This window comes from Zonotrichia leucophrys, chromosome Z, assembly GCF_028769735.1.
Source record: "Zonotrichia leucophrys gambelii isolate GWCS_2022_RI chromosome Z, RI_Zleu_2.0, whole genome shotgun sequence".
Classification (NCBI taxonomy): domain Eukaryota; kingdom Metazoa; phylum Chordata; class Aves; order Passeriformes; family Passerellidae; genus Zonotrichia; species Zonotrichia leucophrys.
This window is the reverse complement of record NC_088200.1, coordinates 39657655-39684822: the sequence shown is the minus strand read 5'-3', so window position 1 is coordinate 39684822 and position 27168 is coordinate 39657655. Positions and strand designations below refer to the sequence as shown.

Sequence of the window (27168 nt, the reverse complement as noted above, 5' to 3'; positions counted from 1 at the left end):
ATCAGACATGAAGGACACTGGTCACGTCTGACAGTTGTCTCTTTTCCTTTGCTAGATCATCCTATCCTTTGTGAACTGTATATGGAAGATTACTCTTTCCCAAGCATATCTCACATTTCTTTCTCATGGTGAATGTTTATCCACTTGACATTTGCACTATTCTGTACACACCTAAGACACTGTGGGTAATATTATAATGACAAAATTTCTTGCTGTCTTTGTGATAACATCAAGGCAGAGGTGCTCACTTGGTGTAATATTCTTTGAAATTATCATGAATATCCAAACTTACATGATTAAAAAGTATGCAAATCTCTATCAGACCATTTCGCAAAAATTGTATATCCAATTCAGATGTATGGACAGAAATTGTAAGAATATTTATAAGCTCTATTTATTATTTGAAAATTTTGGGTTTTTAAAAAATTGTTTGGGTGGGGATTGGGAGGGGGTTTGGTTTTTTTCTTTGGGTTGTTGCTTTTTTGGTTGTTGTTTGGTTTTGGTTGGTTTTTTGTTTTTAATATGTAAGTCATAGTTCCTATTAACACTGAATATATAAAACGAAACCCCATTGTTACAGGTTTTCCAAAATGTTTGCTTCTGCTTCAGCAGTTCTACCCTGGGTACATTGCTTACCTCTGATTTAATGCAGGAATCATACATGGCATTTATTCAACAGTGCACTCGTGTGGCAAGGCTCGGGAAGTACATAGATAATGTATCACAGAACTTCTTGAATAAAATGTATTTTTCTTATTACATAAGAAATACAAAAAAGTTCTTATAGATGGATCCAATGATGTTTCCCACTCTAATCCTTTTTTTAAAATTATTTTTTTGCCTACTTTGCTTGCATACCTAGGAAAAATATCCTCTTTCAAATACTTTGGTGATACAAGTCAGAGGTCCCAATAAAGGATATTATCTGGTTTTGTCATATGCAGGCCATTCTTCACTGAAATTTAATTTCAGAGTGTTGACTCAATATCTTAATTTCTTTCATCACCATAAATTTCAATTTTCGACAGGAGATCTGAATATAGCTGAGATGTTATCACACCAAAATCTCTGAACACATTTTGTGGCTACTCAGCCTATGAATTTTATGCAGAATTATGACTATAAGTTCTTATATTCTTAAAGCAAGGCCACATATATAACAAGAAGCAAAAATATCTATTAAGCTACTGGGTATTGTTGCAGAGAGTATAAATGGAACAGGACGTGAGTGTTGCAAGCCAGATATCCAACAAGCACAAAACTTCTAAAAGGGCTGCAGCCTCATCTAGTTTTATTTAATTTACACTAGAAATTCCCACTGTTACTTGAATGGTTGCTCTCCTCAGTTATGCTTTTCCTAAAGTTGATTTAACCTCCACACATGTTGCTGGAATCCCTCCACCATTTGTCCCTTGGATGATGACTCTCCACCTTCAGCCTGGAGTGGGACTTAGACAAGATGAACACTATTCCTGAGATCAGTTATTAAAGAAAACACAACACAGCATTCCCTCTGTTTTGCAACAGGACATATTGGTCCTTATGGTCCCGGTACAAGAAAGGGATTCAGACTCTGTGAAGTATCATTTCAAACACAATTTCTTAGCATTAACATTATAAGGAAAGAGAGAATGGTTATCTTACAGCATTTCAGATCCCACAAACCATAAGCAGTGCAGCATCAAATGGATCTGTAATGAGGGTGCATCACGAAGACTCTGTCTGTGGAAAGGTTATCCCATGATGGTCATTCAAGCTATAAGAGGATTTTCTTTAAAAATCCCAACTGTATTAATCCTTTCTACTGTCAGAGAGAATGTTTGCATAAGGATTTCTAGCTGCAGTTTTAGACAGAGGCAACGTCATAGAGATGCCACTACAGTGTGGGAGCTGCCCATGGCTATTCTAACAGAGTACTGCTTGACTTTATTCTGTGGCCGTGCGATACACACAGCAGAACACAGATGTGAAGGCCATCCTGTATGTGGCTACACTTGGGTTAGCTATTGCATGGATCACTACAGTCTTAATGCACAATGATCCTTCCAAGCAGGTCCACCTTCCTGCAGTGTGGAGGCATTTATACCCATGAAAGGAATACCATTACGAGCAAGGTCTGACTCTGGAGTGATCTCTGAAGAACAAAAATGCCCTCACAGAAGTAGATGTAGAAGTAGAGAAGTAGAGTCCTGCTCCCTTACATTCATTCTCTTCCCCTCTATTCCCCTCAGCAGGGCGCCCTCAGCTTTTCATACAGTTCGGAAAGTGAAGAGCATAAAACCAAAGCCACGCACAGAGGCGTGTCTCCAAGTGCTTTGCAGCGCTGTGCAGAACATTACAACTGCGGAGCTCCCTGGGGTCCCTCAGGATCTCTTGCAGGGGTGAGCAGGACTGGAGGAAACGTGAGGGCACACGTGAGAGGACCACAAGTGCACCCCAGGCTAGGACAGCGTCGTTAGAAGCAGCCTCCCCTCACAACGCACCAGCTCCTGGTGCGAGGAGCAGGCAAGTCGGGCAGAACCGAGTGTAGAACTGAGTGCTTTTGTGAGCTGCTGCCTTGCTTCCGCAGCTGAACACTTGTGGCACACCTCTGAGGGGAGACGACAGACTCGTTAGGTGGCAGTTTTCTCTCAGCCGCCGCAGCAAGGCAGCAGAGCCCTGCGGGGCCGGGGAAGCCACCGCCGCCGACAGCGGCGCGAGGAGGCGCCAACAGCAGCCCCCCCACCGGCCTCCACTGAGGGGTTCTCTGCGAGGCTCCGCCCCGCCGCAAGGCCCCGCCCGGCCCCGCGCGCACTAGCGGCCGCCCCTAAGTCGCCCCCGCCGGCTCCGAGCTGGGCGCCTTCTGATGACGTCACATCACACCCGGCGCCCGACACCACCGCAGGCGCACCGCCGCCGGCTGGGCGCGCGCATGCGCGCTGGGGTGAGAGGGTCCGCGTCCTTTCCCGGTCGGGGGGGCACCCGCGCCCCCACCCTCCCCTCTGCTCGCCTGCCGCGCGCGCCGCCCGTTACCCGACGGACGCCGCGCGGGCCGGCACGCGCCGCCTGCCCGTCGGGAGCGCGCGCGCGGCGCGCAGGGAGGTCCCGGCCGCTCCGGCGAGAACGGCGCACGCGGGGGGCGGGATGCGCCGGTGCTGCCGGCGGCGGGGGGGGGAGAAGGGGGCGGACCCTGAGGGCGAGGGCGCTGTCCCCGGGCGGGCGGGGCCGCGCGCCAGCCCAGTCGGTACCTCCCCCCCGGCGACCGCGTCCCGCCCACCGAGCCGGCGGGGCGCTGAGCGGTGTCTGTGTGCGCAGGTGAGCCCGATGCGGATGCGGCGGCCGGGCGAGGCGCAGCGCCGCTGTCCCCGGCAGGTGCCGGAGAACGAGCCTGGGGCGGGAGACATGGAGTCCGACGGAGACCTCCCGGCGGATCCGCCCTCGGCCCCTCAGAGTGGGATGGAGGAGCCTGAGAAGGAGGCAGATGATGAGGGAGGGAACACTGCCTGGCAGCAGAGCCTGAATCCCGAGCTGCAGCAGGGGTACCGCATCCTGCGCGAGTTCCTGCTGGAGAAGTACCGGCCTCTGACGGCGCCGTTCCTGAAGCCCCTCGCGGATCAGGCATTTTTCGGGGAAGAAGGCTCTGGCTCCCTCTTGGGCCGTAAGAGCAGCCAGTCCTTGCAGCAGATGCCCGCTGGAATATGGCTATTGAAAATGGAAGAGAAATTTTCCACTGGGCAGTACACAGGGATAGCAGATTTCGTGTGTGACTTCCGGCTCATGCTGGAGACTTGCTATCGGCTGCACGGTGTGGATCACTGGCTCTCCAAACAGGCCCAGAAGCTGGAGATGATGCTGGAACAGAAGTTGGCGCTGCTGTCCCGGTAGGTGTAGGAAACTATAGGGGCCGTGCAGCGTGTTCTTTACATAAAGTAGAACAGGAGCGTGTGTTTCTTTAAATTCCGTTAAAGGAGAACAAGCGTCGAACAAAACGCCCAACAGAAAGAACCCTGGAACTTTCAGTACTTTGATGAAGATTAGCGTTTCCTACGGGGAACTGTTCAAATCTTAATTTAAAATGCTTTGGAATTCCAAACCTCAAAATGCCAAATAGAGCGCAGCATTTCCTGACTAAGATTTTCCTTCTGAAAGAAGCCTTTTGTGAGCATGGAGGGACACTTGTTTACACAAGATGTCAAATGCTTCTTTCTTTATTTTATTCTGTCGCAAAACTGCCTAAACTCTGTATGAATATTTAGCTATTTGAAATTGTTCTTTTTCCAATCTGTGACATTTTTACCACCCTTAAAATACATAGGAATAAAATACTAAGCCGAAGTTACCTGCTTTGAAGTGGTAATCAAAATCATAAAATGAGAGACAATGCTTGCCATAGTATAGTCTTAAATGGCAAAATGGAAATCGCAGTAAGTTAAAATGTAAGTCCCGGGCAGGGACTGCTTTCTTATCAGCCAAAGCAGCTGAAACATAGAAAGCTCTCATAGAAAGCTATATGGTAGAAAGCGCAATTTTAATCACAACTGAAGTACGTGCTTTCTCTTGAACTGGTCATAGTTTAGTCATTATCAGAAAACCATGGTGGCCTCTTACAGTGAAAAGCCCACCGGTCTTCTGAATGACATAGTATTCTGGATGTGAAAACCAAGAGGTGTTTTTGGTGAAGGATGAAAGTAAAGAAGGAACAGTGTTGGGAAATATGTAAAGCTCTGTGTGTCTATCAGTATTATGTTTGCTAGTGACGTAATCGTGAACTGCGAGGTGGTAAGAACGCTGTTCGTGTAGGAAGGGCACTTCAGGAAAGTGGTGCAGAAGTCACCTGAAAGCAGAGTGAATGTATTCAGTGCTGCTGTAGCAACAGTATATTTGAAACTGTTTCTGTGTGAGGGCAGTTTTGGGACAGTCTGGTGGTGGAAGGAGCTGGTAGTGGGGCATGAATGTTCCTAGATTGCTAAAGTAAAACCTGATTTAAAAAAAAAATAATTCCTGGCTTAATAGAGTTACAGCTGGCAGATAAATAACCAAATACAGCTTGGAAGATTTTGTGTTGTCAAATAGCAGTATAGGTATTTACTAAAAAATAAATTAAATTGCTTTTGTCTTTCTTCCATTTAATGGACAGTCTTTTTCAGGTAAATATTAGGAAGTATTGAACTGTCTAAAGATAATCCTGCCTCAGTATATAGTGAGTTTGTCTTGTATTAACTCTTCAGAGATTTGTAAAGATTTTTTCATTATGTCTGTGTGCATTAGCTTAATAAAACTTTCTAGCACTTGTAAGGACAAAGGACTACGGAACCTAGAAGTCTCAAAGTTCTTTTACAATTTTTAATTAGAAAAATTTGTTTGAAGTTTTTATGTGTAAAATGAAATTGAAGAGCTACTTCTTGCAACAGTTGTTCTTATATTATTACAGAGTAGTGTTTAGGTCAATGATCCCCTTCAAGTGATTCAGGGGAATCAATCAACAGTGGTTGTATGATACCTGAATACTACAAGCCACAGAAAATTACCTTAGAATGGAGGTTCCTGTTAAATGGAGGTTGGATTTTTCTCCTCTGTCCCTCAAATCTTTTCACAGGTTGTGAAAAACTCTTACAAGTTTTAATGGAGTCTTTTGAAACAACATAAGAAAAAATGTAACTTTGCAGACAAATTTGTAGTGTTTTATCTTTCAGTTTTTGGAGTTTAAAATAGGAAGAAACTGGTGTTTAACCTATGCTTCCCCAGCCTGAACCAACTAATAGATCCCCAAACCCTTCCCCTAATAGACCCCACCACCCAGCCCCCTATTTTTAGGTATCTGCTAAAAAAGATACTTGCTTATCTTAGGTCTTGTGGAAGTTTTTTCTTTCCAAATACTTGTGGACTAAGATAGAGAATTCCATCTCCAAATAATATTTGGGAACTTGTGGTAAATATACAGTTTTTAACTGATGTGAAAACATAGGTCATATTAATGTGTTTGGTTTAAAATTTTATAAAAGGAATTTTCAAAATGGAAAAAATAATTGTTTTTTACTGAGTAAGCATGCTTGATCCGTGGTTGGTAGTCTAGGCATTGAGGTGTCACTGGTACAGAAGTTCATAGTTGTGAATTGTCTTGCTTTTTTTTTCTAGGCATTTAAGAGAGAAAACATCATTAGCTGTAACATCTAGAGGATGCTATGGGCAGGAGGATGAAAAAACAACAGCAAGCATTTCTACAAGACGTCGTTCCACGCCTCGCAATTTAGTAGGTTTGTCAACGGGCGTGTTTGAGTCTGTGATGGTTCAGGTTCTAAGACAAGAAGAGCAACTGAGAGCAAAAGAGGAAAAGAGGTAATAAGAAAAATTATTTAGTTTTAGTTTTAAATAGTTGTCTTCCTAGTTTTCTAAAGAGGCTAACTCCTTATGGCTTTTTCAGGTAAATAAATGTGGCGCTTTTGTGGTCTCAAGTTCATGGCTTCAATACAGTGCATCCACAAAGCAAAAAATTAGTACCACTTCCTTGAAAAATTGCTGAGGTCATTTAAGTTTTGAATTAAATTAAGCTGCTCTTATTTTAATGTAGCAAAACTTCTAATATTAACTGAAAGCATCCATAGTAATTTCCTGCTAGTGTGTTATGGTTTATGGTATATATCCTTGGACAGTTTTTCATGCAATAATTAGCTGAGAAGCTACGAAAATGATTTAATACAGTCTAATTCCATGATTTTGTCACTGCTTCTCTCACTGATAGCCAGAAGCAAATCATGTCTGCCAGTGTCTCTGCTGTTACCTCACTGATGTAGCATTTCAGCTTGTCAGTTAGGTAATAATTTAGATTGTTCATGTAAATAACTCTGAAATTTTGTGGTCTTCTTAAATTTAAGAGCTAAATAATTCCAGGCAGTGTTTAATGTTAATATGTTTTACTTTGAGGAAAATGAAGCTTTGAAGTTTGTTTACTTTAACAGTAATTTGTGTTACTGGGTCTAAACATGGCTCACAATGGTAAGACAGTGTTTGCTTCAGGAAGCAAAATATTTCTAGCTTTTTTCAAAGTTTACAGCTTTGTAGACTTTTTCCCATATGTGACCAGCTCACTTTTAATTTTGCAGGTTGTCTTCATTTTCAGCAGATTTGGGGCTATATGGCTGACTTAACTGTTAGACAGTACTTTTCTCTGTAGAACTTTCTTCTAATCCACTAATCTTCTAATCACACTTTGCCAAAAAAAATATCAAAGATCACTAGGGTTATTGTTTCTTTGGTAAAATTCTCTTGATTTTTGCTCAACTCTGTGTTCTAGAACTTGATAACAATGTTTTGAAAAAGGATATTTTGATTGGATTTTAATTCATTGCTAGAGTCTGTAGAACAGTTTACCAAACAAGACAAAAATTACGCTTTCATACACCTGTTTTAAGTACATTGCTGCAAAACTGTAGTAATTAACTGTTAAGTCCGTGTATCTGGATATACTCAAAAGTCCAAGATCCTGGACAGAAGATGGTTGTTTCTACAGAATGTTCCACAATAACAGAAAAAACGCACAACTGACTTGTCTCTTTAACCCTAAAATTTTGCACTGTACCACTCATTAAGCAAAAAAAAAAAATCTGTCAGTAGGTAGCTGGTTTGATATTTCTTTGAGTCTATTGACCCCTCCAAGTAATTTTGCTTCAAATTTCTTCTCTCAGTTTTGTTTCTTAATCGCACCATGTTTTTAAAGTAATTTGGACTTTTCTGTACCAATTGTTTCTCAGCTCACCAAAAATGTTCTGCAAGTACCTTTTCTGAGCACTTTCATGAAAAGGGCTTGGCAATTGGAAGGCCTGTAGAGTTAGTTGCACGTTTCCAGTGAAGACCACATTTTACAGTGTGTACAAATTTTCATAGTGGTGCACATATAAATGCACATACTTTCAATGCTATTTTTATTTGAAAATGTATTGCAAGTTTCTAAACTTTTGGTTTATTACTAAATTGCATATTAATGTTATTAAGAAGAGAAAATGGTTATTCTGGTACTTTTTTGTTTTCTTTAGAAATCTAATACACTGCGGTTGGCACAGAAGAGGTACTTTTCTATACAGTATGGAAGACTGCAGCCTTGGGTGTTTTAGTTGGAGACCACAGTGCTGGTGAATGAGTTGTATTTGGACAGGCAGCATCTGCTCTTCACCCAACTTTAAAATGAGTTATCAGGAACATAAAAAAAGGACTCTGTTTCTGCCTACATAGTGGGCGACTCAAAGTGCTTGTAGCTATGATTTATGCTTGTAGCCATAATGCATCTTAGTTTAGAATGTCTAAGGGTTGCATACTTTCAGTCCCAGAAAAGTAGGACTGCAAATGCAAGTGCCTTTCTATAAAACTTAGCCCCATATCTAAAGAAATTGTCTGTTGAAGTCCAAGTTTATACATAATTCTTTGCTTTACATATTTAGATACTTTCATAAGACACAGGCATTTTATGATGAAAATTAAATAAAAATAAAATTAATTTTAAAATACTCAAACATATGAATAAATATCTTCACGTATATTGTATAGAAATAAAAATAAGATAAAAATTAAATTATGTAGGCAGTTCTGTGTCTTTCATCTCTGAAAACATGATCCTCAGATAGGTTTCAGACATGTTCATTAAAACATTTGAATAACTGAATTCCAGCTGCAAGTTAGTAATTTAATTAAGGAAATTGTGGAATGAAGTTTGCTTATATAGTCAGTTTTGCTTTTTGTGAGGGTGTTAGCATGGAATTAACTGGATCCAATGAAAAATATGGAGTATCTTGGCCTATTTTAGAATAAGGTATAATATTGTTAATCTGTATGTAACTTCCTATTTTATTTTTAGAAGTAAGTTTGTAAAAACAAGTTATTGTTAACTAAAACAGTTGTCTGTGTCTTGTCATTATGAGTTCCAGTGTCTGACATTTTACCTGTGAATCAGCACCTAAGTAGGTTAGACATGGTAATTGGGAAAACAAAATAAAATCTAGTCATTGTCTCCTCTCCCCACCAAGAAATCTGTTGCAAGTTAAGAAGGAATTTGCTGGTGATATGTGTTGGCTGTCTTAAATAACAGAGGAAATTCTGAGAAGAGTAGGGAGTTATGTTGGGACTTTGTTTAAAACTAGTGGTAATAGAAAAAAGTGACAGTAATTTCCCATTTTGGTTGATGCATTCTGCACTGCAAAGTAAGACAAACTGAAGTAAAACTTCAGTATTACTGTGCTCTTTTTAACTTAGAGATAAGTATGTTTGACATACTGTAGTTTTGGTTATTTCGTCTCTCATTTCTTTTTTTTCTCTTACCATCTGAATTTTCATGAAATTTCTTTTAATAGGCAGAGAGATCAAGAAAGAAAAGAAGCAGAAGAAGCTAGTCAGAAAGAAATAGAAGAATGGGAAAAATCACTTTTAGCTCAAGCAGCACCTACAAGGATGGAGACAATGTGGGAGATTCCAGCTATTGGTCATTTTCTTTGCTTGGCACAACAGATTTTAAACTTACCTGAAATAGTATTCTATGAATTGGAACGTTGTCTTCTGATGCCTCAGTGTAATGTTTTTTTATCTAAAATAATGACTTCTTTGTTAAGTCCTCCTCATCGCAGACCTACATTACATCGCAGGCCTACATTTTCCTACAGGACTTGGGAGGCAGCACTCAGAAAGAAAGTGCAACACTGGTATACTGTTGTGGGGCAGACTGACAATCCTAATGCTGCTGCAGAAAAACTTGGATTGTGTCCCCAGTTTTTCAAAGTTCTCGGAGAAGTTAATCCCTTGGACGAAAAACCATTTCATGAGCTACCGTTCTATCAAAAAGTATGGCTGCTAAAAGGTCTTTGTGACTTCGTATATGAAACACAAAAGGATGTTCAGGATGCGGTGCTAGGTCAGCCTATCCATGAATGCAGAGAAGTAATTCTTGGTTATGACTGCTTGGAAAATGCATATGTTCACTTTCCACAGTTCTGTGGTGCAGATGTTCGAATTTACAAACAAAAACCTTTTCAGGCTCCTGAATTCCCATCTCTTCCCATCAAAGTTAAAAAAGTGCCACGTATTAAATTGGAAAGAGTAAAACATGAATATGTGAGCAAAAGCAATGGGGAGGTCACTTCTGCTGGGAGAGAGCTGCTGTGTCATTCCAAGACAGAAGGAGAGAAAAGTATGGATATTGTTATCTGTCCGGAAAAAAAAGCACGTTTAAGTGGCTTTAGAGTCACCACAGAGGAAATGAAGGTTGATTGTGACGTAAAAGCCTCAAGAGTTTGTGACATCAAAAAAACTGGTTGTTATAAAGAGAACTTCAGGAATTTGATTACTTCAGGAGAGATTGTGGATATGAGTGGTCACCCTAGCTCAAAAGAAGTAACAGATGTGGAGAATGGACAAGGTTGCACTGAAATGTCCAGAGTAAGACCTGAGCTGAGTCCATTCAAGGGGAACACACTGAAAGCTTGCCAAATCCATGTCAATGGCACTTATAATGAAAACCAAGGCAGAAATTACCATGAATCTGCTGAAGAAACGGTGCTAGAGACCTTTCTGCAAAATAAGAAGAAACTAAATAAGATGCTAGCAAAAAAGAAGAAAAAGAAAAAAAAGAAGTTGAAGGATATTCTAAATGAAAATCTGCAGAGAAAACTTGATGACTTGCAAAGAAAGCGTGAGATTCATCTTCATCCATTCAAATCTTTTAAGTCTGAGATCCAGAACAAGTTGTTTTTTATTAAAAAGAAAGCAAAACATAAGAAGCACAAGTCTGGTAAGTTGGCATTTTTACTTACAGTAAAAATTAGGAGGATACAGATGTTTTTTAAAGTTGTTTTCTAGTTGATAAGTCTTTATTTTGTGAAAAAGGAGAGCCTTATTGCATTAGACAATTTGGATATTAACTTTAGAGTCAAAGTTACCTGCCTGATAACACAAGCATATAACACATCGTTTGTTCAAACTGTGATTCATTTGCAGAATGTATCTTTAGAGAACAAAATTAATTGCAAGAGTTAATTTGTTGCAAAAAATATTCAGGACAATAAATGTAGCTGACTGGTTAGCATCAGAGAGTGTCACTCGAAGGCATTTTATGGTATCTTATAGCAATTGTGGAAATGTTTCTCCATTTTCTGGTTTATATTATCTTATCCAAATTATGAAGAATCACAAAGTATTTACATGAGATAATGAATCTAAAGTCATTCATAGTGAAACTGTGCACCAGACAGTACTGCTTTGACTGTGGGCCTGGGCCCATCCAATCAGGATGCATCAGCATCAGAATTTATGCTGATGACATTTTTATTACAGAATTGGGCAGCATCTGGTTAAGTGTTTCAGGTAAGTGATACACAGTCCAGATTTCAGTTAACTCACTGGAAAGTTTCAAAGGTATTTGCAAACTGTAAAGGTACAAAAACCTTAAGTTCAAATTGTTCAAGTAGCTGTAGTATTTTTGATATCACGTGAAGCAATGTAAAAGCTTAATCCTTTTGAGTCCTGAGCTAAGCTATCTGTGCTAGATTTTAGCAGATTCTTTCCAACATTGTATTTTTTGAAATGATAGGGTGCTTTTTATAACAGTGTAGACTGACAGATAAATATTGGATTTCATCTGAAAAGCAGAAAACCAAAACCAAGAATCTGAGAGACCACAAAATATGTTCTAAAGATTAAGGAACTAGCCAAGGTCTGATGGCAGTGCATGTAGCTAGAAGTCTAAATTTAAAGCTAAGTAATATTTAGATCCTAAATATTTGCACATAACAGGTAAAGAACTGTCTTACTATTTAAATCACAAATTCCTCCTTCTAAAATATTTCACTGCCCACATCTAAACAGAAGTTTCAAGAGTTGCAGTTTAAGTTCATATATGTAGTATTCAGGGAAAGTAATATATTTTACATTTGCCTTTGTAACTCAGCTCTCCAAATGTGTCACTGTTTTCAGTCTTCTTAAAACAATGCAAACTGAATAACAATGCAAATGGCAAACAAGGACTCTAGTTTAGAGAAGTGTTGGCCTTTATCGCCTGATATGTTGATGCTTTTCCCATCTTAGTTTGACTACTTCTTCATTTGACCTTGCTGGAGAAAATTTTGCAATAACTTTACAGCATTGCAATAAAGTGCTTTTCTTCCTATGGTTGGTAAATCTCCATTAGTCCTATGCTGCTAGGCTGAAATGGATAGGATTGGATCCAATTCGTTACAATAACTTGTTGTTTTATAATGTTTCCTAATGTTGAGGGCTAAGTAGTATTTCTTAAAAACTATCTGAAAATAATAATAAAAAGTTTTACTAGATCTGTAAAAATGTTTCTGTTTTCAAATCACATTGATCCCAATGCAGAAGAAGTTATAGATGATATTGTTCTTGCTGAAGTAATTTACAAGCATCAAGAACTTTTGTGGGGCCTCATCTTTTATTAGTCTCATTTTTATGCCAAAAACAGTACTAGAACAGATCTGAATTATCTATTTGTTTTCCCTTCTTCACCTTTAGATGGCAAGACCAACTTGAGATGGCTTATGTTTTAGTTGCATCTAATCTCCCTAGTGAGGTTTTTGAATGGTCTTAATTAGAGTTCAGATCCTAGTTATGTTACTTTGTTAATTGCTATTTGCTGACAGTGTCTGTAGAATTTGTTTAGGCCTGAAAGAAAAACCTGTGGCAGTCAGATTTCTCCTGGACCTACTGAACTTAAGTTTAATGTCTAAGAATTTTCACAGACCTAGCTAAGGGGTTCTTGGTTAATAAAATGTTGATTTCCTATGAACTCCTCTTGGGGGTTAGATGCCTCATAGTCTTCCACTCTAAACTGAAACCAAACTGAGATATGGAACCTTTTGGAAAAGGCTGTGTGGAGACAATTAATGATTGTGGCACAGTAAATGACTGTGAATGTAAAGCTATGCTGGAATATCTTTAAATGTGGACAGGAAGTAGATTTCCTGTGATAATGATTGTGATAATTAATTGTGGCACAGTAAATTAATGATTGTGGCACAGTAAATTGTTAGTGAATGTAAAGTTACACTGGAATATCTTTAAATGGGGACAGGAAGTAGGCTGTGTTGAATTGAGTAGGTGAACTAAGCAGATTATGTGTATGAGATTCTCAATTTATAAATATTTAACTAAGGTTTAGTAAGGTTATGCTATGGTTCTAAGGTTTTTCTTATGGATTGCTTTTAGTCAGTAATTAAGTTTATTTGTATGTTGAGTATGCTCGGAAAGATACAGTGCATCGTGTTTCAAAATGCACTGTGATCTAACTACTGTCAGAAATATTACTTCATCTGCTCAGGAATTAATATAAGTCTTTGAGATAATTTCTTCATCCAGTATTATGGACAAAAGATCTCTAGCAGACCTCAGTGAGTGATTTGAGAAGTTCCCTCTCACCAGTGATTTTGTTGTCCCAAGACAGCATTAGTAACTGGGTGTTTATAACCAATTACATAGAAAGGATGCGTAAGTTTATTACACAGTTGCAAGTCTGGGTGCTGAGGGGGATAGCCACAGAACATAACACCTCCGAGTCACAAAACTGGATTTTTATGTACTTACTAAAAATTATTTCACCTATGTAATATATATGAATTACAGATAACTGCCAATTGGGAAACATTTGGTTTCTGTTACCATTGTTTAAAGCTGAGAAATAGTTTTTGGAAAACCAGATACAAGCTTTTCTAAAAGGGAGAAATTATCAGTACTACCACTACAACTTCTTTCTAATATCAATTTTGTATTTTAAAAGTGTGTTACTGAGGTAGAAGATGAATTTGCCGTAAGTAGTTTGCTGTATATATTAATTCCCTCCCATAGTATAAGTATGTGTAAGGGTTTTTTTACATTTTTAGTACACGATATCAAAACACACCTACACCATAGGACATCTGGTGTCAAAAAAATGGAAGAATACTGTGATGTTGCTCTATACAGATACGTGCTTAGCTCACAGCAGTTACCAGCAATTCTGTAGGTCTTTTGGTACATATATTCCAACAGCTATGCTTTATGATATGTCAGACTCTATTTATAATTTAATGAATAAAGCTCCTTTTCTTATGCTTCTAGATGGTTTCTTTTAATTCTTGATCTGTCTGTAACTCTGAATCTTTCCTACTTCATGCTTTTCAGATCCTGATGTGAAGAAAGAAATGTTTATTTGATTTGGGTTTTTAATAATTTATAACTCTTTCTAAAAATTTTCCTCCTTTTCATAAGAATATATTAGGGAAAAGAGAGAATATTTCTGTTTAACTATTACTTCTTGAATTACACTACATCATATGTCATGTACAACTGGATGCGTTGTAAAATATGTTGCGAATACTTGTTGTAAAATATGTTGTGAGTATTCAAATTAAATGAAAGATCTATTTTAAGCATATTAAAAGTTTCCTTTTCCTAAAGAAGCAAGACAATCTAGCTGCCTTTTTTTTTGTCTTTTCATTTTCTTTCCAGATAACATAACAAAAGGGCTATAGCAAGGAGCCACCATATGACCAGACTTCTTTTTGAGTAATTTTGTCAAGAAAGCTTCTAAGCATCTACTTTAGTTCTTTCAATGAACAGCATTGTTTTCAGTAGTAGAATGCAGCTGTATTCATAAAGCATATAAGAAAATTGTGGACAGTGTTGCCCATTGTCAGAGTGTTTGGGTTATTGTTCTAGTAAATAAGCTTCTCTGTTTTATCACTTGTTCTCTAATGTGAAATATGTAAGTATTTATTTTTGGTAGTTGAGAGCTCTTTAAATTTTTAAATATATTTGATATGGGTAGTTTCTAGGTTGATTTATTCATTTTAATATAGTTTGATTTTATGTGGAATTTCAGATCTAGATTCTTCAAGCCCTGTGCCTTGTCCCATAAGTGTGTTTATTTCAGAGTCAGGTAAGATGTACAGGAAACTCACAGTGTAATAAACTGGAACAATAGATGCATAGGCATCTATGAATATTTGTATGTACATGTACATACACATTTGCACACACTTAAAGCATCTGTTAGGAAGAAGATTGAGTGCAATATTTTCATTAATTTAAATATTGAATCTGCCTGTGCTTGTATTGTTTCCAACTGCCTGCAGTCTTGCTAGTTGACAACAAATTCCACATTAAATTACTTTTTTCTTCTCTTTTTGATTAGCTTTTAAATTACTGTTTGGGACTCCTGAATGTGAACAAGTGATAATGATAGAATGATGGTTTTGGCCTGAGTGAACAAGTTAAAGGTGATCTTATTTGAATTTACCATATGAATGTAGAAATAACCATATAAGAAACTTCACTCTCTTGCTTAGTGACATAACTACTTGATTTGAGAAATGTGTGTGATTTGTGAACTCTTTTACTGTAGGCAGTAAAGCACTTCCTTGCCTTCACAGAGATTTTTTGTTACATCCATTTATATATAGCACAGCTGTATGTGAAGTGCATTATAGAAAGTTGTTTGCTTTCTAAAAATGTTAGGTATCGCCACAGGCAGAAAAAACAAAGCAGTCTAATTTCCTTGGGTAAATGCAATATGTTCAATCAGGGATTTCTAGATCCTACTTGTGTTTTCCAGGTATCTTTTTGCTATTAGATACAGATATCCCAGATCCTAATGTGTAATTCTTTAGAGTGTTAAAGAAACAAATCTTGCAGGTAAGATGCTATATTTCTTATGTTTGTGTTTCAAGTTTTGGATTTCACTTCTTTCAGAAGAGTGGTGTCTATGTTACTTTTATGACTTAGATTTTTAGGTGCTGTATTATTGAAATTGTGGTAGGCTTTTTTCTTCTTTTTTTTCCTTCCCCTCCACCCAAAAGATTGCAGTGCACAGATATTTGTTCAGTGCTTGCTTCTGCTGAGTCTAGTACTGATTCATCAAGTTTACATGACTGAAAACCATCTGTTAGTTGCAGTTTAACTTACAAGCCTGTATGTAATTTAGTTTTATTAATAAAGTACAATGAACAGCATTATGAAGCTTTTCTCTTTTAATCTTACAAGGAAAAAAATCGTTATCTAAAAAAGCAATCACAAAGAAGAGGAAAGGTATCAGAAAGTCTACCATACCAGAATTTCAGGTAAATTATTTTATATTTTGTTTTAAGCATTTGAAATCTGAATACCTATGAAATAAGTCCTTTATTTTCTGATAGAGACCTTGCAAATACTCACTGAAGCTTCTTCTAGTTTTTAAGGCTTAAACTGATATTTTTGGAAGTACATTTCACCTTCTTGTGGTAGAAAATATTTTACCATTTTTATGAAGTGAAGCTGAAACACTATTTTTAGTATTGTTAATGATCCCAGATATATCTGTTACAGTAAAAAGCCTGTAAAAACTAGGACTAAGACATTTTTATGATCGATATAACTGTTTGGATTAAAATTACTTGGTTTTGTATGAGGCATGACAATGTGATTCTTGAATTGAAATCTGGCTTGGTTAAGTGAAGGACTTGCAAAAACTTTATAGGCAACTGTGTTTACCCTGCTTGCAACTGTTATTCCTTATCAGCATGTGGTTGATTTCTAGGCCTCTAGGACCTCTTAGGCAATAGAAAGTAAAAAAAGTATTAATTACGCTAATATCGTTTTATGGTACTGTAGTAGAAGTGTTACAGTACTTCCGTTCAAAGTACTCTTTATGTATGCAAGGCTGCTTGGATTGAAGTTCTCCTTTGGCAATCTTTTTCTTTTTTCCCTTCAGAAAGCAATCTGCGCAAGTTTGGCCAGCAGGCATTGAATCATGGCTATTTTGTAATACCCTCATCCTGAAACAGTTGGTTTCATCATGATCATGTGTTTCTGATGGAGCTAGAAGAATTTCTTGTGTTAAAGTTAGGTAGTAACAGTCAATGTTGAGAGATAACTGATATTTAAGTGTACCCTTTCTTTATCTATATTGTAATGGTGTTGACTAAAATGTTTTCTAATAGCTCCAGAAAACAGGTAGGTGTCTAATTTTTTTCCCAAGCACTTTGTCTGCATGCCATGGATATATACAGTTAGTTCAGAAATAATTTCTTGCGTGATTAAACAACTGCATTTAGGTAGTCTATCTAAAACTTAGTCCAACCTTTTAGCTTTAGTGGACAAAACATATGTATATCTATCTAAATATATACTTATATTCTGTAAAACCTTACATTAAAATGTGGCAAAAGACTTCTGACTCTTTTGATCAAAGCTAGGACTCATATCTGTTTTAGGTGAGGCTCAAAGTGTTGAGCAGTTTAATCTTATTAGGGAGCTTTTTAACAACGTAACCTGGCTCATTCAAGAGGTATGACTGTTAGAAGAATTTGCAAGTATTAAAGCTTTTATGTTTGGAATAATACTAAGACTTTTGGCAGTCTTGTATTTATGCTTCAATATATTTTTCCTCACATATGCAAATGGCCAAACTTTATGAAATTATGTAAGTAGTTGAAGGTACAAGTATATTTTTTAAATATTTGGTAAAACAGCTTAGAGCTTACAGGCCCTGTGAGATGTGATGATTTGGCATAATCACAAGGATTTTGCTATTCATGTCTATATACCAATTCTTTTGGAGTGAAAGGTAGTAAATTAAGAAGTATAATATGTTTCACGTGCCTGCAGCCTACAAATGTAAAAAACCCGCAAACCCAACCAGAAGACACTTCAGTTTATAAGATTAGGCTTTGTACTTAAGTATAGATCTTCTGAAAATCGTGACTTGGCTTTAAAGCTGAGTAAAAGAGTACTAAGAAGTGTTTGATTATGTGCAGTGACACAAATCAAAATCAATTATTAGTGAAAATTCAGAAGCTAATAGTGCTACTTAATCTAGCATTTAGAATACCATTTTTATAATATATAGCTCAAGACTGCTTAAAAAAAATCCCCAAAGCCCTGCAAACAACAAAACAAACTCAAATCAAAAGGAGATGCAAGTTAAATTCTTTTCATCAAATAAAAATGCACAAAAACCCAGTCTTGGTTTTAGTATTTTGAGAATTATTGGAGAAGTGGGTTTACAGCTTCATAGATTGTTATTGAGTTGTCTCTTGCTTATTATTCTGAGCTTCTTATTACTGTTGCTCATTAACATTTTAAAGAAATTAATGGTAGTTATAGTGCTGTACAGAAGAGACACTATAGTGTTTTGCAGTTTTTTCCCAGTTACAGAGTACATTTAGGTTTGGTAACCAGTGTTTCACTTAGTCTTTTCTCCTTTCACCTTATGTACATTCACTCATAGCTGTATAGACCTACATGTATGATAAGTAAGGAGAAAAGGAACATGCATGCTCTGTTTCAGTGTGTCTTTAACAATTTCAGTTTCATCATCTATGGTCTATATTAAATGCAGATCCCAAGAGGGCTCTCTGGACATTTTCCACATATAGATGTCAGCGATAAAATGGCAGCTTCATAGGAAAACCAATTATAATTAACAGTCATTACACAAATAACTTGAAATAAAGCATGAGACCCTGTTGAAGTGAATTAAAATTCTGCAAAAAATTTGTCTGAAGTTAAGGGGGCAAGGAAGGAGCATCAATGATCTGGGGAATACACTGGGTTCTATGATGTTAAGAGTTGATTACAGGAGAGTCCCAAGTTGGAATGGAGCTTGAGCCCCCCTGTCTTCCCTTAGAAACTTCAGAGCAGATTTTTTTTGTCTTTCTTCCTTGAAGTCCTAGGAGTCAATGAGAGTCTTTGAGAGATTACTGAGATCTGAGGTTGCATCATAACATGAAAGTTGAACGCTGAATTTGAAATTTTACTGAATATCTGAATCTTCCACTTCAATTGGAGTATAATTGGTATACAATTGAAAAACAGGATGCTTATTGCCTATGAAAAAAAGTCTCTATGTAGTAAGTACTGTGCCGTATGCGATGCTTTTTTTGTTGCAGTTAACATGGCCACCATGTAGTGTTCTAGAGAATAGGAACTAGTCTTTCATTCTCTCTGATAATTCAAAATGGAACCACTTTTTCACTTCACTTCACTTCACTTCACTTTCACTTATTTTCTTCATGATAGGTGATTAGAAGGTATGTTCTTCAAGAGCAATATGTGAAACTACCAGTAAGTTATCAAAATGTGACAAAATTATTAGATTGTAACGTTAATATCTTTTTTTTGCCTTTATGTTAACTTATCTGTTAAAACATACAAAACATATTAGAAGGAAATGTTGTTTGCAGAAAATTGTATTGCTAAGTTCCACCAATTACCAGCCATAAGCAAAGAATACTGAAATAAGAATCTCATTGGGAGAAATAGCATCTAGAATCCATATCAAAATGTATAAAGTAGAATACACTTTGTTATTTTCATCATTGTTCTTTTCAACCTTCCTTCAAAACACTAGCTTCATTCTCTAAGATAGGAAATGCTAACCATGTGAGAGAAGTTTCAGAGTTACCTTCTCCCAGTCAGTGTTCGTCTTTATTTCCTCATCTCGAATCATACTGGAATGAAAAAATTGAAATTTTTTCTTGAACCTTTTTATAGTGCTTTTCAGTTCCATATTGGAGTATTTAAAATGCTGAACTCATTTTGACCATAAATCCTCCAAGCTCAGCTGCTGTTACCTTCCTTATTTTATCAGTAGGTAATTGACACACAGTTAAGATCCTCAAATGTACTTCTCATCTAATGAAAATTGTCACTTAGAGATTTGATTACTCTTGCCTGTCACCCCCAGCCCCAAGGCAATTAAACTTTATTTATTGGCATTTTTTATTTATTGACGTTTTTCACATTGATGTAGTTTGGATTGGTCTTATAGGAGAAAGTAAAAAGCAACAATAGACTTTAGTAAACTGAATTGTCAGGTGTATAGTCAAAAAATTGATTATAGTTGTGTAGGGAAAACCTTTATCCTTGCCTTCATTGACTTTTGTCAAGGATTTTGTGATGTACTTTTTTGCTTAATAATATAGTGTCATGGATTTCTTCGCAGGCCAGACACAGCCAGTATTTGGCTTCAGTTTATAATTTAGGTAACGGGGACTCCTTCAGGTGCAGGACATGCATTTTGAACCTAATTATCCACAGACTTACCCATAGTCATTCTGTTTTCTGGCTCAAGAGAGATACCTTTCACAAGTAAATTTTGTCTACACGGTCTGTGGCAAGACACTGCCAATTTTCTTTATTAATTTGTTATTCTAAACTTGATAAATGTAAAAATGGTAAACTTTGATTTGAGTCACTCAGTTTCCTCAATGCTTCAAATGTACACAATGTTATGAAAATAAGGGCACATGTGCACTTGAGGTTTCTGAAATTTACTTTGCTAAAAGTGTTAATTCAGTTTCTTAGTAGTGACTAGCAAAAGTGCTGCTTCTAACATGAATTTGCTGAAAATCTAAAACTGCACTTGAATTTGAAGTAAAAATATGTTGTTATAAACTACTGATTTGGAAAAAATACTTAGCAGTTGTTTGATAGAAACATTTTTGTGATGGTGTGTTTTGTAAGGAAAACGTTTCCACCTAAGGGTGTTCAGAAGAAACAAGTCTTATTATAATATAACTCAACAGAACCTAACATCTTAATAATTTCTAGGTTTTTTAGTCTTAACTTGCCCTAGGTGATGGTAAGACAAAATATACAGATCACCTTTGTTTGACAATTTTTTCAAGAAAATAGCATCCATTTTCTGAAAGAAAAATTATAATAAGCTGATTTCTAAAGACAAGAATTAGAATAATATAATAGTTTTTTAAAGGATACATTAAGTAGGTAGATTTGGTAGATGACTAGGTTGCCTTAGAATCATCAAGGTAGGAAGAGACTTTCAAGATCATCCAATCTGACTGCCCACCCAGCACTACCCCTGTCCACCGAAACCACTAAACCACATCACCAGATCCAGATGCATCTTGAACATATCCAGGGATGAAATACTTTGTGTAAGCATACAAAGTTATGGTCAGGAAAAGTTGTACCAAGTGTAATATGTTATAAACACCGCATACTACAAAGCTAGTATACTTATTTTGCCAGGGAATTTTTTGGTACTCAAAACTGTTCTAAGTCATCACTGTACTTGAGAGAAATTTGGTAGTTGTCATTCACAGAAGTTTTAAGAAAATACCTACATTCTGAAATGGAAGTTTACAGGTAGAAATATGGTTTATGTCTGAAGAATAAGAGAATTTTCTACTTAGATTTTCCTTTTCTCAACAAGTCCTGATTTTTGTTTGGGGTTTTTTTTATGTTTAAAAATACTATAAGAAAATACAAATCAAATGGTGGCACTAAGTAATAATGTGCTTTTAAATTTTATTTAATTTCAATGTACATTTTACAAGTCCCACATCACCAAGTGTTTGTGTTCATTTGTTTTTTAGCTTATTTGCACTAATCTTGATGAACTCAGGGAATTAATCACAAAGATTGAGAATGAACTCAAAGATCTGGAGGACATTAAAAAGAAATCGGTATGTGACATTAAAAGCTTTCTCTTGTATTGATATGAAACAGTGTCAGTTACTTGCTGAGGCCTGTCAACTCAATTTTTTATGCTCTTCAATAACTGCATGAAAACTTCCTAAAGTTGATACCTGGAGACTGTAATCTTAATCTTTCCTGTGTGGGATGTTCTGTTCTCAATGTTTTTATGATATTTTTATGAATTCAGTACCTGTGTTAGCCATGCCAAAACAAAATATACATAGTGGCAATACCTTAAAATGAGTAGTTAATCTCCATTAAACTCCATATGACTCTTTTGCCCTGAGGATAAGTTCTTACCAAGAAATAATTACAGGATAGAATTCTCATATCTGCCCATGGAGTGTTGATCAGAATTTCTACTGAGCTAGAATTCATAATTCTTTTTTTTTTTTTTTTGCATATGTTATTAAAATTTACTTTGTTTAATATTTATTGAAGAAGTTTGCCATGTGGCTTTTGATATCAGATTGAGATACAAATTTTACCAATATACTCTGGATCACTGAGTCTATGCAACTGAAAACCTCAAAGGAATAACAGACAAGAGAATCCAGCATGCCTTTTATAGAAGGCAGTGATTCTTATTAAAATGGTAGATGGGTTGAAATACATGAATAGTTGAAACAGCCCTCTACAGAACTCTGACTACTTTTTTCATTGTACCTTTATTGAACCTTTGGTAGGCACTTCTATGGTGGCATTTCTATGAAAAAGTAGTAGTTAGAAGTGTTTATTTTTCTATGTTAGAAATCAGGCTGCTTTTAGTTCAAGTGAAAGTTTATAGTCTCATGAAGAGTCAATGTATTCTGAAGTTATTTCAGAAGGGGAGAGAGCTGTAGTAGAAGAGAGACAAGTAAGTTAGGATTCCAAAAGACAAGTGTCAGTGCAATTAGCATAATTGTTAATGTAGACAAAGGAATAATACCAGCCTAATCTTGAAATTATTTTGTATTTGCTGAATTGTAAACTGGTTTTATCATAAGAATGCCAAGAGATTATCAGAAGAGCTATGTCAGCAATAGGATAAAAAGCCCAAAGTTAGAGTACATATATGCTAAAATAGCATATAGATTGTATTGGTATGCTACAGCATATCAATGATCTATGTGTAGGTGAGACTTTCAGTCTGCTAGTAAAACTGTAGGAACATGACTTCTTCAAGGGTAGACAAATGCTAAATATGTCATAATTGCACTTTAAACTGAAATTTGATAATGTCATTATCTAAGTAAGTTGCATGACATAGCAGGAATACTATGTTTAGTTCTAATTGCACCGTCTTCAAAAACTCAAACAGTTAAGTACAGGCGAATTAAGATACAATTCATTCAGCATTCAGTAGTTGTGAGGTAAGGACTATCTTTTGTTGTGTCTTTATAGACCTATCACATAATGATTCTGTGTCTCTAAACACTTGTGTTGTTAGAAATTTTATGTAGAGAAAAAGGGTTAGGATTAATTGCTGTAGAAGTGGTTATGAGGAAACAGTTAAGTGAGATACTAGTTTTGAAAAAAATATTTATCAGGGAAATATTATATTTACCTTTTAAACATTCAAACAGAAAAATGATAAATTAGGTGAATAGTCATAAATTTGAACTTGTTAAAATGAAGTTTTGCTTTTTAAGGAAAGTCTTTAGGATTTCATTTTTTGAAGTCTAATACCATGTGTCATTATGTTTGATGTCTGAAAAACTGGAGAAAATGCAGACTTTCATTCTTCAGCTGTAACAAAATGACAGTGGCAGTATCAGAAGCATCCAGAATTGAGTTTGTCCTGGTTTTTTGAAGTGCATATTCTGTTAAGTAAAACAATTTTCTAATTTGATAATGGAAATTTGACCTAATGTGAAAATCTATTTTAATGATGACACTTACATGCTGTTCATTGACTTCTTTCTTGTTTTAAGTGAAAGATGGTGATGTTCTTACTACTTCATGGTAATTTAATATTGATTTTTGTTTGCAATAATGACCTGGGTGAAGCCACAGGAATCTTTCTTCTTCACAAGTAACCTCCTTGGTAATTTCAGTTGTAAAAGTTGCTAGCACAGGCTGTTGAGAAAAACCTTCAAGGCAAGCTTTACTGTTATGTTAAATAATAACATTTTTTAGAAGTACAGCTTATTTAACTTTAAATTAAGACTTTCAGATATAACCTTTTCTTAGTTGTAACCTCCCTTTTGTTACCTTTAAGACCATTCTAGAGTATGTGAAAGGAATTCCTTCTCCAGAACTTGGAGGTAATGGAGACTATAATGAAAGAGCTGAGCTACAGGGCCTTTTTAGTATGAATAAACTTACACTGTTTTCCCTCATTTTTTGTAGGTAGTTGGACTGGTTGTATCTGATACTTTTCACAACATCAACTTGTGACAACAAATGACATGACAGATTTTTGTTTGGCAAGTTAAAATAAAATTAGAATAGGGTTATGTAATAGAAAGTAATGGATAATTTTAAGTTTGGGCATTTCTAAGTTTGGGCATTTCTACAAGTTTCTTTTACGTCAATGTTGGAAAGTATTTTTATTGTTTGGTTGGTTAAACAGTTTGGTTCTCTACTTTTCTATACTTGTATTGTCTTTAGATTAGCTATGAGTAGTATTTTTCCTTTTAAAAAGCCTTGAGCTTTTTCTTGATTCCTGGTGAGTTTGTTATACCCATGATGAGATTTGCTTTGTGCTAGTTTGCTATGTCTATTTAGAGTAGAAAATTAAATTTTATGTAAGTTCTTTAATTTTTAAGAGTTCAACTCTGTACTTGAGCTCTAGACACAGTTCTGAAGCAGTGCTGCAATTTCACATATGCTTTCAACTGATATAACCCAAAACTGCTGCCAAATAAATAGCTCCTACTCCCTTTTTCTCTGGAAGATTCTGTTTTCCGTGCCATCCCATGTGAGAGGCTAGCAAAATTTTTTTTCTGTTGCAAGGTGAGAGTTAGATTATGATAAACCTACCTACTTATTTATGCCGATGAATTGTTTGCAAGCCAGACCAGTTTTCTAATGCAATTTATCATGGAGTTGCAGAAATACCTGTGCTTTTATTCTGCTACAGGTTAAGTGGTGGTTGTAAGAACAGAAATGTCCATCTGCAGGCAAAAGAAAATTGACTGATTTTGCAGTTGTATTTTTATGTAATTGCAGCCTGCAGTTTTTAGAGCAGGCTGCTCTAAAAGGTCTATTTCTTCAGCTACTTAATAATTCCTCTCCTTACCACATATTACATATCCAGAGGGAGAGGAGAAGTCAGATTTGCTATTGTACCTGACTTAAACATTTGTAAATAAGTGAAGGAAATATAAATATAAGGAAGAATGTTAAAAGTGCGGAAGGGGGATTTAAAGTTTAATGATCTGTGCTTAGTGAAAGGCTGATACCCTAAGGAATGTCTAAGCTAGAATGTCTTCTATCTCTTGTATATTGCTGAGGACATGTGAAACTGCATCCTTTAATTTTAAAAGCTGTACTAAAGGTTGAATCAATAGAAAAAACCCAGAATTTACAGCAATGAAAATTAGATACTAGTAGAAATTAGTAAATAACTAGTAGTAATTTTAATAAATATAAAATTACTAAAAGAAAATAATTTTAATAAATATAAAATTAATAAAATAAAATAACTAGTAGTAATTTTACCCACACCTTATCCATGCACAGATAAGGTGAGGGTAAAATTACATGCAGTCAGTAAAGTAGGAGTAGAAGAACATACTAGCTAAAAATTCTATTGATATTTTGTTGAATTTTTAGCTCTTGTTAGTTTTTCAAAAATTGAGTCTGTATATATAATATTCATGGCCATTTGTTGAATGTGAGCTCCTAGAAATTTTCTATAACTAGCAAATTGACCAAGATTTACAAAGTAGCTTAATTCCACACTTGAAGTGATATTGTTGGAAAAATAATTTTGACAAACACACATGATAGGGAGGCATTTTGCTAGTATATTTAGGATCACATAAAGACTTCCGTCTAATATAGAAAGTTTCTTTTAAGAGAAGAGGCAGTAAAGTAATGCATTCTGTTGGATAACAGGATACACAGGATCCTACACAGGATAACAACTATCAGTCTCTGGAATTTTGGATCCCACTTTTCCCTAGGTCTTCTCTGTCTGGTCTAATCAGTGGGACTTGCAGTGTGAATGAAAATCTTCTTACTGCCTTTCAGATAATCTACCTCTCATGTGATGTGAAGGGTTTTTGTGTGTGTGTGTGTGTGTGTGTGTGTGTGAAACTGTTAATTAAGTTGCTTGGTTGATCAGTTTTATGTACTTAACTGTTACATATCATAGCAGAAATTTTTATTATTATTTTTTCAAACCCTACTTGACGTTGTGTAGTATGAAAGTGACAGGACTGCAGGTGCTTGCATATAATAGTGAATTTAGGGCTATTTTGCAGATGCTAGCTGAATTTGCAGTAAAATTAATTGAGTTTTTAACGTGAATGTGGAAAGATTTCTTGTTTACTGAGTGCAAGACTTTATTTTGGTAGCACTATTAGATTTGATTCATGCCCTCTAAGTCTGATGGATAAATGCATAGCTGTGTAGAGGGTGAACAGGGAGGCTGGAGCCCAGGATTCCCATAGATAAGCTGAGAAGGTTAAAACGAATAATGGGCAGTACCTTCCTGAGAAGGAGACTGCATGGTCCCTAGAGAAAGAGAAAAGTCAGACAAAGGTTACTTAGTCAAACGAGACCAGCCAAGGTAACAGCTAATTGTGGTTTGGAGAAAAGGCTTTATTGTTTGTAGAGGTCTGTAACACCCTGATGTTCTTGACTTAATAGTTAAAAAAGTGAAATCCTCCCTGTTAAAGTTTTTGTGTTCTGCTGTTTTTCCTGGAGCTTATAATGAGATGGTCCCAGGGGGTTGAATGCCTTTTTCTCAGTGGGTTGAATGCCTTTTTCTATCTTTGGAAATGGATATTTGTTTTAGCAGGTGAGTCAAAAGGCCTAAAAGGAAACTGTGGTTTTCTGCAGCATGAAGATACCTGCAAAAATATATATTTCTGACTACACCTGAAAATTTAAAGTGAGAAACCCACTGGTTTAGGTCAGAAATAGTTAGAACTTCAGACAAATTTACTTGTGGGGTTATTAAAAGGATTATGTTGATCCAGCGTGGAACATATTTTCCTTGTCTGTTTTTTGTGAGATTCCAAATAAGCTGCTGTTAAATTTATTCATGAGGTGTAAGTATCTAAACTCAGAGACTGCTTTCTGACGTTTTTCATTGATTTGCTGCATTTTATTTTTAAAAATATGTTAATACATATATACATGGGAAAAAAATGAAAAATGGTTCATTTTAAAAGTTTATAAAATATTCTCTCTCTGTTCAGTGAGGAAATAGGAAATACTGTAACGTGTTTGAAAATGTTTGGCAGGGAAACTGTGTTTAGACAAAAATCTAAAGGGACTTCTGAAGAACTTCCCTTCAGCAGAAACTCATGTTTCAACCATCAAAAATAGTTTAGGGCTCTTACTAATATTTTAGTAATTCAGACCTCAACTTTGCAAACAATGAAGTGGAAAAACCTACTGTGTCTTCTCATCTGCGGCCTAGGGAAACGTTTTTATTATTGGGTTAAATCTTATTCAATTTTTATTCAGAGGTTGATTTCCTCTCCCCATCCCTGCCTCCTCTTGTCCTGACCACTTCCTCCCTCCCCAGTGAAATATGTGCCATGCCTGGGACTTTTGCATGTGAAGGGTTTTCAGTTACAGTTG

General features: G+C 36.3%; 1 protein-coding gene across 1 annotated transcript in view; it reads left to right on the top strand.

The window, feature by feature from the left end:
* Positions 1 to 3168: 3168 nt before the first annotated feature.
* The window catches only part of BRD10 (bromodomain containing 10), a 47136-nt gene continuing 23136 nt past the window's right edge, over positions 3169 to 27168 (top strand). Inside the window, exons 1-5 of the mRNA XM_064735160.1 lie at positions 3169 to 3860; positions 6115 to 6315; positions 9318 to 10747; positions 15988 to 16064; positions 21324 to 21413. Coding sequence (XP_064591230.1) covers positions 3304 to 3860; positions 6115 to 6315; positions 9318 to 10747; positions 15988 to 16064; positions 21324 to 21413 — 2355 coding nt within the window. The 5' untranslated portion in view covers positions 3169 to 3303. The remainder of the gene's footprint in view (positions 3861 to 6114; positions 6316 to 9317; positions 10748 to 15987; positions 16065 to 21323; positions 21414 to 27168) is intronic.